The sequence below is a fragment of the Triturus cristatus genome, chromosome 2_1, assembly GCF_964204655.1.
Source record: "Triturus cristatus chromosome 2_1, aTriCri1.1, whole genome shotgun sequence".
In the NCBI taxonomy this organism is placed as follows: Eukaryota; Metazoa; Chordata; class Amphibia; order Caudata; family Salamandridae; genus Triturus; species Triturus cristatus.
In genome coordinates, this window is record NC_140581.1 from 225,084,392 (window position 1) to 225,102,444 (window position 18,053).

The window sequence follows — 18,053 nt, forward strand, 5'->3', positions numbered from 1 at the left end:
CTCGGCATTGTTAAAGTTAGAGCTATTGGCATTGCACATGGCAATGCCGTTTCTTTAAATGTTTTAAAAACAAAAACAAACAAAAATAATGTCATGAGCAATGCCAATAGCTCTAACTTTACCAATGCCGAGACCATTGCATTGTAAATGCTCGTTTATAAAGGATCCCGGCACAGTTTGGGAGTGCAGAATTAAGCAGAGTTTTTCAGTCACTCCGTGGAATTCCGCAGAGTGAAACTCCACAAGCTTCTTAGCAGCAGTGGGACATTTCTGGCTCAGATTCCCAGGATCCTAATCCTCTTCTGTGAGGTTCTAGTTAGGTTCTTAGGTCCCCCCACTCCACTGCAGCTCCATCATTTAAGGTGCCGAGGAAGATTTGGCAAACTGCTTTAATAGATTTAGAAAAGTGCCCCTTTTTGTCATGGTCACCCCCACTTTGACACTGGTTCTGATGATTTTTGACTGATGTGTACTGGAATCCTGCTAACCAGGCCCCACTGGCAGTGCTCCTTCCCTAAAACAAGGTAAAATGGTCTAATTGTCACACAACTGGCACACACTAACACCTGTGTAATCCCTAGTAAGTGGTACCCTTGTAGCTATGGCATGGATACTAAAGAGGGTCCCTAAGGGCTGCAGCATGTATTATGCCACCGTAAGAGACCTCCATACAAATTGCATACAGCCTGCCACTGCAGACTGTGTCATGGTGCAAACCATGATTGAAAGCACGACATGGCACACTCACTTGGAGCATGCAAAAGTCATTGCATGGGAAATGCAAGTTATCCCTACAGCAGGTCTTTTAGCCTTAAGGCAGGGTGCATTATATTACGGACAAGGACACAACTGCATGAGCACCCTTGTTCCAGAAACCCTCAAGAACCGAACCACCCCCCCCCCCCCCACCCCCCCTTTGGGTTCCAACTGACCTGTCCCCAAGTCCCCACTTGCATAATTGTTCTGCTTACAGGTCTCTCCACAGACTTCAGAGGTAGTGTTTGAGGCTATCCTTGCGACCAGCACCTCTGCACCTGGATACACCAGGGCAGGCAACCCAAAACTACTGGTGGTTCTCAGGACCTTGGCCCCTACTTAACGTGGGTCCAGAAGAAATACCCTACAAGTTGTTTGAAAGTGACCCTTTTGCAGTGAATGTTTCTCCCATAGGATAACATTATCCTGCGAGTGCGAGGCTCATGCCTCAAACCGGACAGCTGTATTTTGTAAATGCTTTAAAATCTCTAACTCGAAAAACACTTACCTAATCTTGTAGATCTTGGTGTCTAAATTAATATACACAAATATATGTTATTTTTTTTAATTGGTGTTGGATTTCCTTATTGAGTGTGTGTTTTATGTATGGACTGTGTGCAACAAATGCCAAACACTACCCTCTGATAAGCCTAAGGCTGCTCGACACACTACCACAAATAGAGCACTGTGGGATTGTTAAAGCAAGCCCCTACATACTAATAAGGGATACCTGGACTCCCTATGCAGTACACTTCATTGTAGTACACTATGTAGAGAGCCAACTTCCTTCAATAGGAGGCTACGCAATGATTGCACTTATATATAGGGGACGCTCAAGGGCTCACTTGGCCGTTCAGTCCTTTGTTTTTGCTAATTTCTTATCTGGTTTTACATGGGTCCAATGTTGTGATGAACACAGGTAGGAGTTGCCCAGATGGACCTCGGGTCTCAAACAGCACTCGTACTACTAAGACTATAATGTGTGCTTTTTTGCTGAAATGCAATAAAATGAAAGCATTAAACCTATAATAAAACAAACACTTTGCAGTAGAAACTAGAAGAGGCAAAATGTACTCTCCCAAAGTAACTAGCAAACATTTATTTTTGTTTAAAAGCAGAGAAAAACTAGGCCTAGTGGCAGCACCTGTAGTCCTCCACTGATAACATTTTAAGGTCAACATATTGAGAAATATAGAGAGGCAAGGGCCAGCAAGCAGATTTAACATTGCTTTTGTTGTTGCAGAGCAAGGTCCTAAGGAAGGAACATGTTGCGTACCCGAAACTATAGTTTTGTCTTTCCATTGGAAAAATGGTTAACAGGGACACAGTACTGTACAATAAAAGTTGCATCAAAGGCCAGGGAAAAAGTGGTTGGGTAAAGCATCAGAAACCCAATTTCCTACAGTAACAAGGTCTGGAAAGCTCTCTGCGGTGGTCTCCTCCCCCCTCCCCCCCCCCCCCTTTGTGTGTTTAACAGGTGACACGGAGTTTATTTTTGTTGATTTTGACATTACTCGATCCAGAACTCTTGATGCCATTGATTGGCACAACTTCAAGTCCCCTGTAAGTCACCAAGGCCATGCAAACAGCCACTGCAGACAGCATGCCTTGGTGCAGACAAACAAACAAACAAACAAACAAACAAACAAAACAAAAATCGACATGTCAAAGCAGCACTGCCTAAGATATAGGTACGTTAACCCTCTAGCAGGCCTTACAAGCCCCTAGGCAGGGTGAACTATATCTCGGGTGTGGGCATATCTGCATGAGCAGATATACCCCTACAATATTTAAATCTATTCTGGATATTGTATGTGCCAGGGAAGCTGTAGAGAGTACATGGGCTGGAAACCTGACAACATGAGTTCCCCAGCACCATGATGGCTTCAATGAAACCAGGAGTTTTTGATAACGAACCACTCTCCTTAATAAACCTACACTTATTAAAACCTGTACTCAATGCCCACCTAAGAGCTAAGAGGTGCCCTCTAAAAACCTACCAATGCTGGAGTGGTCTCTGACTGGCTTTAGGGCAACTGCCACCACCAGACATGTTTCTGGACCCCTGGGTCAAGAGTCCCTGCTCTGTGAGGCCAGAGTAAAAGCCCACCCTGGGCAGGTGTCACCCCTCCCCCCACAGGATGAGCACAGTGCTCATGAGGGAAGCTTCAAAGGCCTTGCCACCTTTGTGATGTGACCCCAGTCTCTGCTACTAGCAGCCGAGGAAAGCCCCTGGTTCAAATCCCTACTTTTGGCGGGCGAACCGGCAGGAAACCTTAGGGAGAAGAGCAGGTGTCCCTCCTCACCCCCTTTGCCAACTCCACCCCTCAGGTGCTGGAGGCTAAGTGAATCACATTTTTCAGTGCCCACCATCTTGAAGATAGTGGGACTTAACCAATCAGGGCTGGGGCTACACCCCCTGTCCCACAGGAGGGTTGCATAATAGGGGGTGTAGACACCCCCAGGTAACGAACCCATAGGTGTGGTGCAGTAGCTACAGCGGCTAATTCCAGAACACTGAGATCACGGTTCGATCCCCGGTGTTAGCTCAGCATCATGTGACTCTGGGCAATCGCTCACTTAATCTCCCAGACACCCCCCCCCAGCGCCTGGATACCCTTATGGGTGATACGTTTGGGCTTCACAAATGTGAAAATTATTATTGGTCCCTACCTGACACTCCCCTGTAACACCACCAAATGTAGTATTTAGGTGGCACCCCAGACCCTAAAATCAGATTCCTGACGACCTAAGAAGAGTCGGACACTACGTCACACCAGCAGAGAAGACTGCAGACATCAACTGCTGTAGCAGCCTATCTGCAGTCCCCAACGATCCTACACAAACAGACGACTCGTCTTGCAGCCCAGCGACCTCCAGAGCCTTGGGAGGACTGCCTGACTTCGACAAAGATCAAGATCTCTGGAGGACAGCGGACCTGTCCAGAAGAAACCAACCTCAAAGAACAAAGACCTCTGCCACCCGACGCCCTGGGTCCGAGTTGCCCACCGGTACTGTTAAGGTTCCCTGCGCTTCTGAGTAAGTCGACCGTGGGCTGACCCCGGCCGGACTCCACCTCGCGCCAGCACACAAAACCCCTGGGTCTAAGGGAGTGCACCCAAAAGTGTTCCTACGACTGCTAGGATATCTACTTATGAGGGCAGCTTTGGGTTTTCTGTGTCCGGTATCATGGCCTGAGCCTGCAGCCCATTTGAAAAACTGATCTTCCTCATTGACTTTCATTGGGCATCAGACGCTGTGTAGACTCTCTGCACCCAGCCGCCCCTGTGCCGCTGAGGGTGTAGGACTGGTGCTGACTTGTGGTCCCCCTGTGCTTACCCTAACCTCTTGAGACTGGGATACCAAACGGCTTTACTTGACTTTAAGTAGCATCTCTTCGATTCACCTTTGTGTCCTTTGGCTAACATTGGCACCAGATCCTGAGTTTGAATCCTGCACCCAGCTGCCCCTGTGATGCTGGAGGTGCAGATTTGCTACTTACTTGAACCTTGTCTGGTGCAGATTCTTCATCCTGAAAATCAAGACTAAGTTCTAAACGTACCTGCAATACCGCATTCTCGTTTTCCTCGCATAGGTTAACATTGCTGAACTAAAGATTGCAGTGTCCACATTTTAAAGTGAAAAATATTTCTTATGGAAAAAGTACAAACCCTTTTACATATTTATTGGTCTTAAAATAAATCTTGAAAGAAGCCTATTTTTATAAAAGCGGTGTAAATCTCCTTTTTGAGTCGTGTCTCAATCACTGTGTGCATAGCAAATGTCTTACACTCCTCTGTGGTAGACCGAAGACTGCTCAACTACACTATCACAAATAGAGCACTTTTGGTTTACATTGAGCCCAGTACACTTCTGAGGGAATCTCTGTACTCTTTGCATGATATAACCACTTAGTCGTATATTATACAAAGAGACAGATTCCTACAAATACTAGCGAATCGAATAATGCACAGCATATTAATCTATAAAAGATTCACTCTGAAATTGAAGTACATTTGATGGTACAGAAAAGATAAACAATTTTAGACCACCTCTTCACACCCAGGTGACCAGATAAATTAAAAAGCAAGGCACCGCCATGCATTGTTACAAAGTCAGTGGAGAAGTTTGGTAGCAGAAGACATAAAATTAAACTTCATCCTAAGCATGAACAGAAACTAGGACAGAGCTCCAGCGGCAAATGTTTTTCATTATATTTTAGCTGTATTTGTAATTCAAATGCTCTCTCAATGATTACATTTATTAAAAACTAATGACTAAACTGACCAGATTTTAATAGAAAATGGCAATTACTCTATAAAACGGCTTCTAACCGAAATTCTGAAACTCTCCACTGTTTACTACCACATATATGCTGATGATACCCAACTATACCTAAAAGTATAAATCACCAGATGATATCCACTCACTCAACACAACTCTGAAAACCACAACTGGCTGACCAGAAACCACCTCAAACTTAATGCGCTCAAAACCGAATTCCTCCATATTACCCCTCCACCACAAGGTTATGTTGACATTGAAGACTGGATGAAACACTTAACTGCCCTCAACGGCAAACCACACATCATAGATTCCGCAAGATCCCAGGGAGTAACAATTGACAAAAATCTAAACATGCAGGAACATATCAGTACAGCCATCAGAGGAGCAAACTTTCATATGAACATTATTTGAAAACTAAAACCCTTCCTCCCCGCCGACGACCTCAAATCAGCAGTGCAAGTTATTGCGATACCCAGAATAGATTATGGGAATACAACCTTATGTGGTCTCCCAAGATCCAGACTGGCTCCACTACGAGCCTCTCTCAACGCGGACGCAAGAGTCCTCACCAGCTCCAAAAACACAACCACATCACCACTGATCTAAAGGCACTGAACTGGCTTCCTTATGAGGAAAGAACTCAGCTTAAAATTGCCTGCATGACACACTTCAACACTCCAAGGTATCTAGCCGATAAACTGGAACTATCAGGTGGTGGCAGAACATCAAGCAGCACCAGGCTACTCAAAACCGCAAACATTTCAGAAAAAGAAAACATACAACCGTACTTTCTCAGGAAGAGCACTTCGAATCTGGAATGCCTTGCCCCAGGAAATCAGAATGAACCCTGCAAGCATCCCCTTCAAAAAAGAAGTCAAACTGCTGCTAATTAACAAATCTCTACCTGACCTCAATACTTGACTTAGTTCACCAAACAGAACTTACTGCGGATGTAATTACCAACGGCTAACACACTCTTTAGTACCCCCAGAACCACTACTAATGTTTGACATCATTTATGCCTTCCTTACTATCTACTCTTATTTTTTGTACCTAGTGTATTAAGCTATCTATTTGATGTAGCATTTGTAAAGCGCTCGGATACCCTTTCAGGGTCTAGTTCGCGCTATATAAAACTTCAAAAAAGAGAGGAAAAAAAAAAGATGAGCATCCCAATAAATTAGCAAGGAAGGCACTCCAGCTGACACCAGAGGTCCGTGCATGCCGAGAGTTCACCACGCAGGGGTCTGGTATCCGTGAGGGTTTTCCAGTTCGTGACCAAGATGGGGTCCTTCACTGTCCCACCAGGTAATGGGGTTGGATCGTCCCATGGGGGTAATTCTTGGCTCTACACCTACACACACATTGGGTACATTCAGAGTAAAGTTTGCATTGTAGTAGTAGTTTTGATTACTGCCTTGTTTTATATGCCAGCAAAAGACACAATTGATGGACGGAATGCAGAACAAATCAAAACATTCACCCCCAGTCAAGAGATCTGGGTTAAATCCATCACTCTTTTGCTCACCATGCCACCCCAGTTTAGACCTGGCCATATGCAAATCAGTCTTGACCCTGTGCCTCATGGGAACAGTCCAACCCGAACTGCCAAGCCAGGTCCCCTCTGGACTGGAAACAAGCATCCTAGGACCGGTTTCAGGGTTTCGCCCCTCTTCAGCCAGGATAGCTTGATTCAAATGGCACAGTGAGCCCAGGACCCACGTCTGGGCATACCTGGCGCACTTAGGGCAAGAAAGCAAAAGACAATTGATGGACGGAATGCAGAACAAATCAAAACATTCACCCCCAGTCAAGAGATCTGGGTTAAATCCATCATTCTTTTGCTAACCATGCCACCCCAGTTTAGACCTGGCCATATGCAAATCAGTCTTGACCCTGTGCCTCATGGGAACAGTCCAGCCCGAACTGCCAAAAAAATGATGGATTTATGCCCAGATCTCTCTACTGGGGTGAATGTATGACATTGTTCTGCATTCTGTCCATCAACTGTTTTTGCATTTGTCACCCCGAGTGGGAAGGATATACTCAGACGTGAGTCCCGTGCTCTCCATGCCACTGGAATCAAGCTATCCTGGCTGAAGAGGGGTGAAACCCCGAATCCGGTCCTAGGATGCTTGGTTCCAGTCCAGGGAGGATCTGGCTTGGCAGTTCGGGATTGACTGTTCCCATGAGGCACAGGGTCAAGACTGATTTGCATATGGCTGGGTTCAAACTGGAATAGCATGGTCAGCAAAAAAACGATGGATTTAGGCCCAGACCTCTGTACTGGGATGAATGTATGACATTGTTCTGCATTCTGTCCATCAACTGTTTTTGCATTTGTTTTATATGCCAGCATATGTACATTGTTTTAGCACCATGGTAGAACTATATCTATTATTCACACGTTTGGTGCTTGTAATCACTTTTATCTTCTGTCTATTAATCATTGCAGCACATGTAATAATTTATACATCAATAACTGTTCAATAAATATATTGAAAACGTCCCACTGTGTATTCTCTGTATACTTCTGAGAATAAGCAAGCGCGAGTGACTTAGCAAAAGGTTCTGTACTGTTTCCACGATCCCTGGGGTGTCAGGGTTATCATGTTCGGTGTTTGCCAGAAACCGTTCCCTCGTTGGTAGGTTAGGGGGGCTTATGGTGGCACTGAGAGCTAGCTGGTCTATAGGCCAACACATCCTACTGGGTGTTCAGAATCAATCTTGGCACCAAGCCCCTAGTTTGTTGTTCAAACAAAGCACAGATCCTACGGATTAGTAGGAACTACACGACACAGGGAGGACCTGGTCTGGCCGTTTTGGCTGGACTATTCCAATGATGAACAGGATCATGACTGATTTGCATAAGGCTGGGTCCTAACTGGGGTGGCATAGTGAGCAAAAGAATGATGGATTAAAACCAGATCTGTGACTGGGGGTGAGTTGTTGAAAGGTTTCAGCACTCCGTCCATCATCTTGTTGTGTTTACTAAGATTTCTTATTTATCAACTTTCAATCCCTACATGTCCAGTACAGCAAGAAGTGGTTCACTCAATATTTTTTACAGGACAATCTGTTATATTGTCAAACACTATTGTCACCTCTTACTCATGTAACAACAAAAAAACCTTAACGTATGAGAAGGCACAAACCGCCTAGCTGGCTGCAACACAGATATTTTTGTTTTCCATTACACATTTCTCAGGAACTTCGAAGTGTTAGTTCCTCCACTTGACTGCCTCAAGATTTCTATACCAGAATATTAAAATATGGTCTAAAGGAGGTTATGTTAATGGTCATGCTACTGTTGGAAGCTGTTAGGAGTCTAAACGTAATTCTAACATGTTGATTATTATGAGCTAATGGACAATAAAAGCTGCATCTTGTTCTGGAAGACATCTATGGTCATGCATGGCTATTTGCCTGTTTATTAACAATATATTAGAATTCAAAACTGCAAACATAGCCTACTTACCCCACTTTTTCCGGTTGCATGTCCTGAAAAATCCCTCTGTGTTCCTAAAGGTAAAATCATAAAATAAACAATTTATCCCCTGTTGATCGAGATATATGAAGTTCAATATGTGTCTAGAAGTATTTAATCTAGTTAATAACTTAGACCAAATGTGTACAATACACACCAATATATAGAATCCTAATAAACTACATAACAATTTAAATTTGAAAAAGTAAGAGTTGATTAATTATGAAAATAAATGGAATGAAAATACTGCCTACCTTTTAATAAACAATCACTGCAAGCTCAATTTACTCAAAATTGTGGCTAAGCAACCTAAAAGCAAAAGTTGAGTTTATTTCTATTAAAATTTGAGAAAGTTATTTGGATCTCTGGCACAACTTTCCTTTGGTTCATATCCATTTTGTTACAGCCACGAGTGGAATGTCGAAGGTGAAGTACAAATTTGACTCTCAGAAATGGAAGTATCAAAAGACATGAGAAGTACAGAGGACACCTTGCCAATATTACAAGTGTTTTTTGCTTGTTCTCTTCGGTATCGGTAGCTAAGACACCATGCCTCTCAAATATGTTCTAGCTGCCATAGACTACATCTTTTTGTAGCTTGTCTACTAAAGCCTGGTTGTGATTATTTCAAGCACTCATTTAAACTTGGCTGAGTGGCTATGGGCTTCTTTGGGCTCTGCATTCAATTCTAAATGTTGGCTCTTTAGTCAGTCAGTCCACCGATTCCAGTTTTTGGGTCTTTTGAACTTTTTAAAACCTGACCTTGGGACTTGGTTATTGTTTAAGCACCATTTTTTGAATTGTGTTTCTCTGTTGGGCCCCCCTTTTCTATTCCTTTAGCCTTTTTTAACGCCTAACTTTTGTGCTAGGGTATAACATACCATAATGCTTTAACTACAAATCTCTATTCTTTGCAGACTTTAAAAAAAATTATTTTCAAACTTTTCTCAAGACAAATGATATTAGATGATGCACTAGAGAAAATGAGCTGGCTTTGTGTCAGCCCCTCGTTCATTAGAAGATAGCTTGTCTATCCCAGTTCACTACTCTTTATTCAATGTGTTTCCTTCCTATCCTTGTGTGTCATCTTTCCTTTGTGTATGTATTTCATATCTTGAAATCATCCATGTTTTTATTATATGCACTCTTTATAGGACTTTCTGATTTTACAGACTAAACATTCATATATTGGATTTTTGCAAACGGTCGGCACTCTTTGGTAATATTGGTATGCTTGGATGAATGGTGTATGATTTATAATCGGTTTGTCCAAATACATACAAAGGGAATTGTTGTTTTTGATTATTTGCCAACCCAAAGATGGCCATTTCTGAAAAGTTCCACCCATATCTGGCTAGGCCATCTAATGGACGGTACTAGCCTGGGGGTGGGCATGCCTACCCGACTAGCTAGTAGCTAATTTTCCCACATGTCCGAGTGCCAAAGGGCTATGGACAATTGGGGGGGGGTGTCAGCCTCCTCTCCTCTGCCAGATTCGCATTTCTAAGGCAGAACCTACCACCCCCTTCAGGGGTGGGTGGTTACACTCGCTGTATAGCCTGCGCTCGCCCTTGGGTAGCTTGGCACTAAGCCGTCAGGCTTATAACAGAGGCAATGTGTAAAGCATTCACAATAAATATACCGAGATGTATCTAAATGATTTTTGTATTCAACACAATAATCAACACAATATGAACATCATGTACTTCTGGGCATACATTACACTTGGAAAAATTACTAGCATTACTAGACCCAACTGTGATTGAATGACATAAGCAGAATGCACACTTAGTAAAGATCCTACTCTACCCCCCCCCCCTCCCCCAGCACCCTTATGCGGTGCAACACGTTGTCAAACCTAGGCCTACCATGGCAATTCTCTAATTCAATACCCTGAACTGGATGCTTGGCAGTTAGGGCTGGACTGTTACCATGAGGAACAGGGTCATGACTGATTTGCATATGCCTGGGTCCAAACTGGGGTGGCGTGGTGAGCAAAAGAACAATGGATTACAACCAGATCCTTCTGAACGGGGGTGTACATTTGCATTGTTCGGCATTCCGTCCATCAATTGTTACTTTTCCACTTTCTAAAAGTGGCATTTCTAAGCTAATAATGACAAAATTACCTTTACCACAGGAGAGGGGTTGTCATTGAGAATTCAAAGATAGGAAACATTATGAGGCCGCTCCACTGCAATCCACGACTGCAGCCTGAAGTAATTTCCACCATTCTCCCATGTTCAGCTATGGGAAGAGCAAACCGTATGAGTAATGAAAATATATATGGGTATTCTTCACTACCTGGGCAGGGTACACACTTGTACCTGCCCTGCCTTTCACCTACCACTTGCATCACCCTCAGAACTTACCTTAGGGGTGATCTAGTGGTCGTTAAAGGTCCCCTCAGGACTGGCTAGTGATTTAGCAAGCCAGCCTGAGCATAAGTGCTATTGCGCACACCCAGGCTTGCAAAGCAGGCTGGACACGTGCTTTAAAACACCATAGGTTCAAGTGTGTCTACACCGGCCTGCAATGACAAGCTGAGCACACGGTTAAAAACCACCATGGGTGTAAGCGCGCACACTGGTCTGCAATGGCAGGCTGGTGACATGTTTTACATCCAGTTAAGTACCACTTCCTAACATGGGTAGAAAGGGTGTGCACACTTTTACACTGCAATTACAGTGGGAAAGTGCCCAGAACCCCAAGGCCACTACAAGAGAACCAGCAAAACCCAGGAGGGGTCCCTATGGGAAGAGCTGAACCTCATAGGTAGGGAAAACCCACTTGGGGGTTCTTCACTACCTGGGCAGAGAACATGCATGTGCACCTACCCAGCCGATTCATGCCCAAGGACTTACCCTGGTGGAAGTGAAAGGCCGGTTCTAGGTTGAGTGAGAAAGGCCAACCTAAGCATGAAACATGTTTGTCAAGTTACTCTGGTGGGTGGCACAATCAGTGCTGCGTCCCACTACTAGCCAGTGCACTACCTACCCTGGGTATGTGGTGTACGTTTTTACAGGGCACTCACAGATGCAACACCTCAAACAATCAAGTAAGCACCCCTTCTTCGCATGTGTAGGAAGGGCACGCACACTTCCCCAGTGCAGTACAGTGGTAAAGTGTCCAGAGTCCTAAGGCCCTGAAAAAGAGTCAACAAAACCAGGAGGACTAAAAACCAAAACGTTTTAGGGAAATACCGCAAGAAAGGCCATGTCCAACACTTGCCGACATAGGAGTGGGTGGGGAAGTAAACATCCTTTACTGAGCAAGCTTTGTTCCGGACCTCCAGAGAACAAAAGGCTCTCACCCTAGGAGGGCAGAAACCGGTCTCGGGTGGCAGGCTGGCAGAAACTAGTCAGCTAATAGACCAGAGCCCGATAGATTTTCATGGGGCACCTTTAAGGTGCCTTCTGGGTGCATATATCAATAAATCCATCACTGGAATTGGTGTGTGTTTATGAACACGAGATGTTTGATACCATACATCCCTATCTTCAGTGGAGTCGTCATGTAGCTGGGGGATCTCGTTTTTACCAGTGTCCAATACATGTACTAAAATGGCTTCCCTGTTCCCTTACACTGACAGTGATGGAATTGACCAGCACAGGGGCATATCTGACCATGCAGGTATGCTCTCACGTGTAATATCAGGCACCCTGCATTAGGGCTTTAAGGCCTGCTGTAGGGGTGACTTACAAATATTACATGCAGTGTTAGGGGACATGGCACACAGGAGTATGTACCATGTCGTATTTTCGCTTTTGTCTGCACCAAAACATGCAGCCTGCAGTGGCAGTCGTGCATGTGTTTGGTGAGGGGTCCTTTTGGTGGCACAATTCATGCGTAGCCCTTGAGGACCCTCTTTAGTACCTCAGCCCAAAGTACCAGGGGTACCACTTACTAGGGATTTACAGAGGGTGCTAAAGGTATTGCCTATCGAGGAAACAATTGTACAGTTTGGGGAAAGAGATTTGGAACTGGGGACCTAGTCAGCAGGAACCCAGTGTACTTACATATAAAAAAAAATCACATCACCTACCAGGCAAAAAGTGAAGCTGAACATGTAAAAAAAAAAAAAAAAGGAGGGCCCTTTCCTACACGTGGGCATTAGATTAACCTTAGGGAAAGTGGCGAAATGAAGTGGGACCACAAGAACAGCAACAGAGTTCACAAGCCATTAATTTTCCATCGCGGTAGCTTTAAATTCTTGGTTTGTTTAAACAAAATACCTAAGCAGGCTATATTAATGTGTTAGATTTCAAAAGATAGAGTCTTTGCTGTTAGACAGGAAAGGTGGATTTCTGCCTTACAATCCATGCACACTCCTATATTCAGGTAATCTGGGTGGAGCTGTAAAACAAACCCTTGACAATTTTAGATTGGAAGATAAAGCTGCAACCAATGTTGGAACTACAGGGCACCTGGGTGGAGCCACATGTGAGTAGGCACACAATTGCCATTAAAGACCACGGAAAGGAATATATCCATGCTCTTGGTGGATCACAACCGTTAAATGAAATCACAGGGGCTAGAAGGACTTCGATTAAGAGAAAATCATTTATAAAATTAGAGAATGACCAAGCAAATGTGCAAAAATCTCTATCACAAAATGTAACAATGATTTGAGTTGCCCTTTTACGCCTCTACCCAACAATAATGCACACACAGGCAGAATCAACTTTGTTAAGAGACACACTTGGGGGGGGGGGGAGCTGCAGTTCAGCTCTCCTGTGTCCCCGCTGGAACTCCAACCATTTCCGAGTGCTCATGACATATTTCTTGCTTAATTTCATATTACTACTATATGTTCTGAAGTACGTGTCCAAAGAATTAATGTAAAATTTCATTTAGTTAGAATTTTAGGGATTTATACCTGATCATTTCCACAAAATGTCATCATTATCTAATGATATGGATCCAATTTCTGTCAAATATTAACCTTAGCATGACCTTTGATCTTAATTTGTATACCCAAATAGCTCCGTTCCAAGCCTAGTATATTCTAGTTTCTCGATTTTGTTACCACTGGACCGGAATCGTTACCCCAATCCTTTTTGTCAATGTGCTTGCACTATGAAATGCAATATAAACAAAGCTCTCCATATATCTTACTTGGATTGTCCACCTGGAGAAAAGCCTGCAACTCTGATGCATAGAATCTCAAGCCTTAAGTCGAGCACAGTGCTGACACACTTTAGACATGTTTGCCCCACTTTTTAGTGTCAAATTCAAGTGCTAGAGGATTTGCTCTTAAAGGATGGGACTGCGCCTTGTTATACGCAGTCTGGTTTGGGTGTCAGAGATCAGGCATCTGCAAAGTAGAAAAGTAATACAACATATGCCATTGTAAAAGATTAAGCCAACCTACTTTCTTTAAGATGATGCCTAAACTAAAATGATCTTCATCTTCTATCATGACAAAAATATTGCTTTATCATAGATTGTCATAATATTGCCTTCAGCTAGGCTCGTGGTAAATCCTACTGACTTTCTTGTATAGCAGAGCAGACATTTTTGGTAGCCGACCTGCCTACGACTTGAAATGGGGGAAATACCAACATGGCTGCTTTTTCTAGACTGAAGAACATGTTGCACATTTTCTACCATTATTCCTTTTAAAACTCAGTTGAAAGCATTTAGAAGTTTAATAACTGCTACTTTTTAAAAATAATATTGACAAGTTTGTGCCAGACTACCTTCTCAGGCATAAAAATAAATACACAAAAAAAATGAAAAATTAATGATTGAAATTGGCACTGCTGGTTAAATGTAACCAATGCTTACAAAAATTGGCACTGTCGATTAAATCGAACCAATGCTTACAACTTACCATATGTCTCTCCATTAATCGAGCATTTTTTGAACTGCATGATGTTTTGTGTGAGTGTTCCTGTTTTATCTGAGAAGATATACTCTATCTGTCCGAGCTGTTCATTCAAAGTTGTGGTTCGGGCTTTTGCTGGTGTATCTTTCGGAGTATAGTACATTTGTAGGTCCCAGTTTATAAAATAACTTTGACCCAAACGAATCACTTCAACGCTGGAAAAGAAAAACATGAGTAGGTTGTTAGGAATGGTCTTTAATTACAAGTTCGTTTTGATACAGGCCATGTAGTAAAGTAGTCGGTCATGGCTATCCTGCATGGTTTATCCATGAGTTTAAAATTACTTTTTCTTACCCCTGCTGTGCAGTAATAGAAAAGTGTTCGCTACATACCACCTTAGTGTTGAGGCATATATAGGCAAATTCACATGCTGTGCACATCTTGCGCTGTAAAGGTAAGGCAGAAACATTAAACTGGTTGTCTTTCATAGTTTCATTGTGGACATCACCAACGAAGGTCCATGCAAGAAGGTCCTTCTGTGACTAAAACACCTGCATTGCAGAGTGCTCTGTAATGCCTCGCACACTGGTGACATCTTTCAGATGTTCTACTCCACCCACGTTAAATTTAGTCACAGTACAATAAAGAAGAATTTTAGAAGCTAAAAAAAAAAAAAAAAAATCAAAAAAAAAAATTCTAAGTTAAAACTGGGTTCTCGAATGACCAGTGCAGGCTACTTAGAGAATTAGTATACATTATAATTTTAGGGATTTGTTTTCAGAATGGGGGAGGGCTGGAGAATAAAGTCCTCTTGCCCTAGCTACCATCAGATTGAGTGGAAATCTCCAGGTTTGTAATCAGTGTCACAGGATTCCAGTTACATCAACCTTTTAAAATCTCATCTTCTGAATAAATGTTTATTTACTGCATTGATGAAGATGGTTTCGGATGGGAGTGCTATATCTTATGGAAGGATCTCGCAGCTTTTTGGAGCAACAGGAATTGTGAATTCTGTGCTGGTATTGTACAAATCCGATCAGCGGTCCAACCAAGACACAGATATGAGCAAAGTCAAAAAGTAAAAGTAAGGACATTCTGATGCTTTAAATGTATACGCCTACAGGAGTAAAGTTCCTGCATAGCACCTCGGAACATGTGGAAAATTGAACAAAACGTGCTCCTCTTTAGAATTTAAGAATGTTTCGAGAGAAGTGTTAAAATCTTAATACCGGACTCATTAATTGGGCATTCCCAACCTCGACAGCTTTTTAAAGCAAATGGGAGTCAGACACTGTCAGAAATAAACGCTCACCTATAACTATCTCAGACCCTTGAAGATTAGGCTACTGCAGCATTTTGAGAAAGAAGAAGCGCTGAAACGAGGGAAACGATAAATATTTATCTTTCCCTGGATCAATTATTTAACACCTATTTATTAAATGAATGAGGTGTTTTGTAGACCTCTGGATTGTCGCTGGGCACATGGATATTGGGTTCATTATGGCACGCCAGTCAGTTTTGCCGCAGTGAAGACAGTATAGTAAGAACAGTGCAAAAGATCTTCATACATAGTTTAGGTGTAGTTCTGGGAGTGTTTGCAGGCATTAGAAATGGAGCTGGACAAAACAGCTACAAATTACCTTTGGAAGGAGAATAATGTCTCCAGAGACCTCTTGCAGGTTGTTCACTGGTACTTATGGCTCAAGCAGATGGTGATCTCGTTTCATACTCCCAGATTGCCATCTAAAGAGTTATGTAGAATGGTGTCATCCATGCAGATTTGAATTTGCAGCTGCTGTTGTGCAACTACCTTCACCAGCACCCAATACAAAAGAAAGCCCCTTTTGCAAAGCCATAAGTGCTGCGGTTTAGCATTCAGGTACTGATTTTGGGCTTATGTTCTTCATTAAAGAGAAATGATCAGCACACCCTTGGGGCTGCTTCCGTGACTCGCTATTTTTCGCTAAGCTATTGACATGATTTCATGGACTCCGGTGGCTTATGCCATTTATAGGTATAAAAGGATTATAATGTCTGTTTGTAGGAAGCTGTTTTTTTATATATATATATATCAAAACGAGACATAACGTAAAGAGTACAGGAGTTCTCTTTTAAGTGGAATGGGGCTTGCCCTAGCAATCCCATGGTGCTCTTCTAGGAGGTAGTGTGTTCGTGCAGCCTTAGACTCATCATAGAGGAGTGCAAGACATCTGCAAATCCACAAAATAGTCAATAATGTGACAGGACTCAATAAGGAGATCCACACCAATTTATAACAAGCATTTGCAATGCAATAGGTCTCGCATTAAGGCGAGTTTAAGCTATTGGCATTGTAAATGACAATGTCTATTTTGGGTTTTTGAAACAAATAAAAGGCATTGTCATTTACAATGCCAATAGCTTAAACTTGCGTAAAGTCAAGACCTATTGCATTGTAAATGGTTAAGTTTAAAACTGAGCGCAGCGCCTCTTCAAGGACACTGCGCTCGGTTTCTTTTTTTTTTGTACTTTAACACTGAGCATGGTGTCCCTGAAGCGGGCACCACGCTCACTATGAAAGTTGGAAGAAAAAAAAAAAACATTTAAACAGAGTGTGGTATCTCAGAAGTGGACGCCGCACTCAGGATACAAATACAAAAAAAATAGCATCCACCACTGCCCCCATAAGTGCCCATAAACAAAATAATGCTGACTCCCTACATAAAGCCGATCATGTAACATGCCAAGTAAAAGGTTGTCGTTATCGGCGGTAACAAATGGCGACAAGGCAGTAACAAGGCGGGACTAACAAGCCTCATAATGAATCAGAAGTCAGCATTTACCAAGGACAATGACACCAGCCAATTAAAAATATGGGAGGAGAATGGGCGAGGCTTCCAAAGCAACCTCAACTACAGCATGCCTCGCAAAGTGAGCAGCTTCTGCGCACTGCTACTAGGCTCGACCTAAAAATAACCAGTATATTTATTTATATTTAGGCACCAAAAGCAATTTGTTCAGGTAAATACATTTTTCAATAGAAATACCTTGAGTAGAAAACGTAAACAGTGCAATTCTTGGAAGCTGCAATGTTATCCTACGGGAGGAAAAGTCAATGCAGCAATCAGGTACAGTACAGCGACCTACGGGACCAATCTCAGGAGTTAAGGTGAGTGGTGAACAAGGTCTAAGACAGCACCTGCAGAAAACCACCAGTGGCAGTAGGGTGGCCAGGTGGAGAGTTGCAAAACAGCGTTGAGTCCTCTTCTGCACAGCCCAGTGGCGATGGGTGCCGAGGTGTTCTTAGGTATCCATTTTTTTCTTACCGGAGCAGTCGCAGAAAAGGAGGCCTGTGTTCAGAGGCTGCAGGCAACATCGAGGAGTCCACGAGTGGTGACACCATACTGGACTCTGTCTCTGGAGGACTGGGGGACCACACTGAGGCCCCGGCCCACTTCAACTCGGGCTTGGAGCGACAGGTGCAGTGGTGGCTTTAGGTGTGTGTTTATGCGGCCCCAAAGTCCTCTTAGGATTCTTTGGATGCCTGCGGGATGAAGGGAAGTAGGTCCGATACTTCTCAGGAGGTCTTGGCACCTGGGTGAAGGGGTGACAGGTCTCCCGGGCTTTGGGACTCAGCAGCTGCAGGACAAGTCATCATTTAGTGCAGTTGTCAAAGTCAGCAGGCAGGCTGACAGGGTTGGTGCCAATATAGTT

The 18,053-nt window shown here is 43.3% G+C and overlaps 1 protein-coding gene across 2 annotated transcripts in view; it reads right to left on the minus strand.

Annotated features, from left to right (window-relative positions):
* ATP8B1 (ATPase phospholipid transporting 8B1) overlaps nucleotides 1–18,053 on the minus strand; it is a 546,944-nt gene that overhangs the window by 275,564 nt on the left and 253,327 nt on the right. For both annotated transcript variants that reach the window (XM_085630200.1, XM_085630201.1), the window contains exons 13-14: nucleotides 14,367–14,575; nucleotides 8,522–8,565 (exon numbers count right to left, since the gene is read on the minus strand). In XM_085630200.1, coding sequence (XP_085486326.1) covers nucleotides 8,522–8,565; nucleotides 14,367–14,575 — 253 coding nt within the window. The remainder of the gene's footprint in view (nucleotides 1–8,521; nucleotides 8,566–14,366; nucleotides 14,576–18,053) is intronic.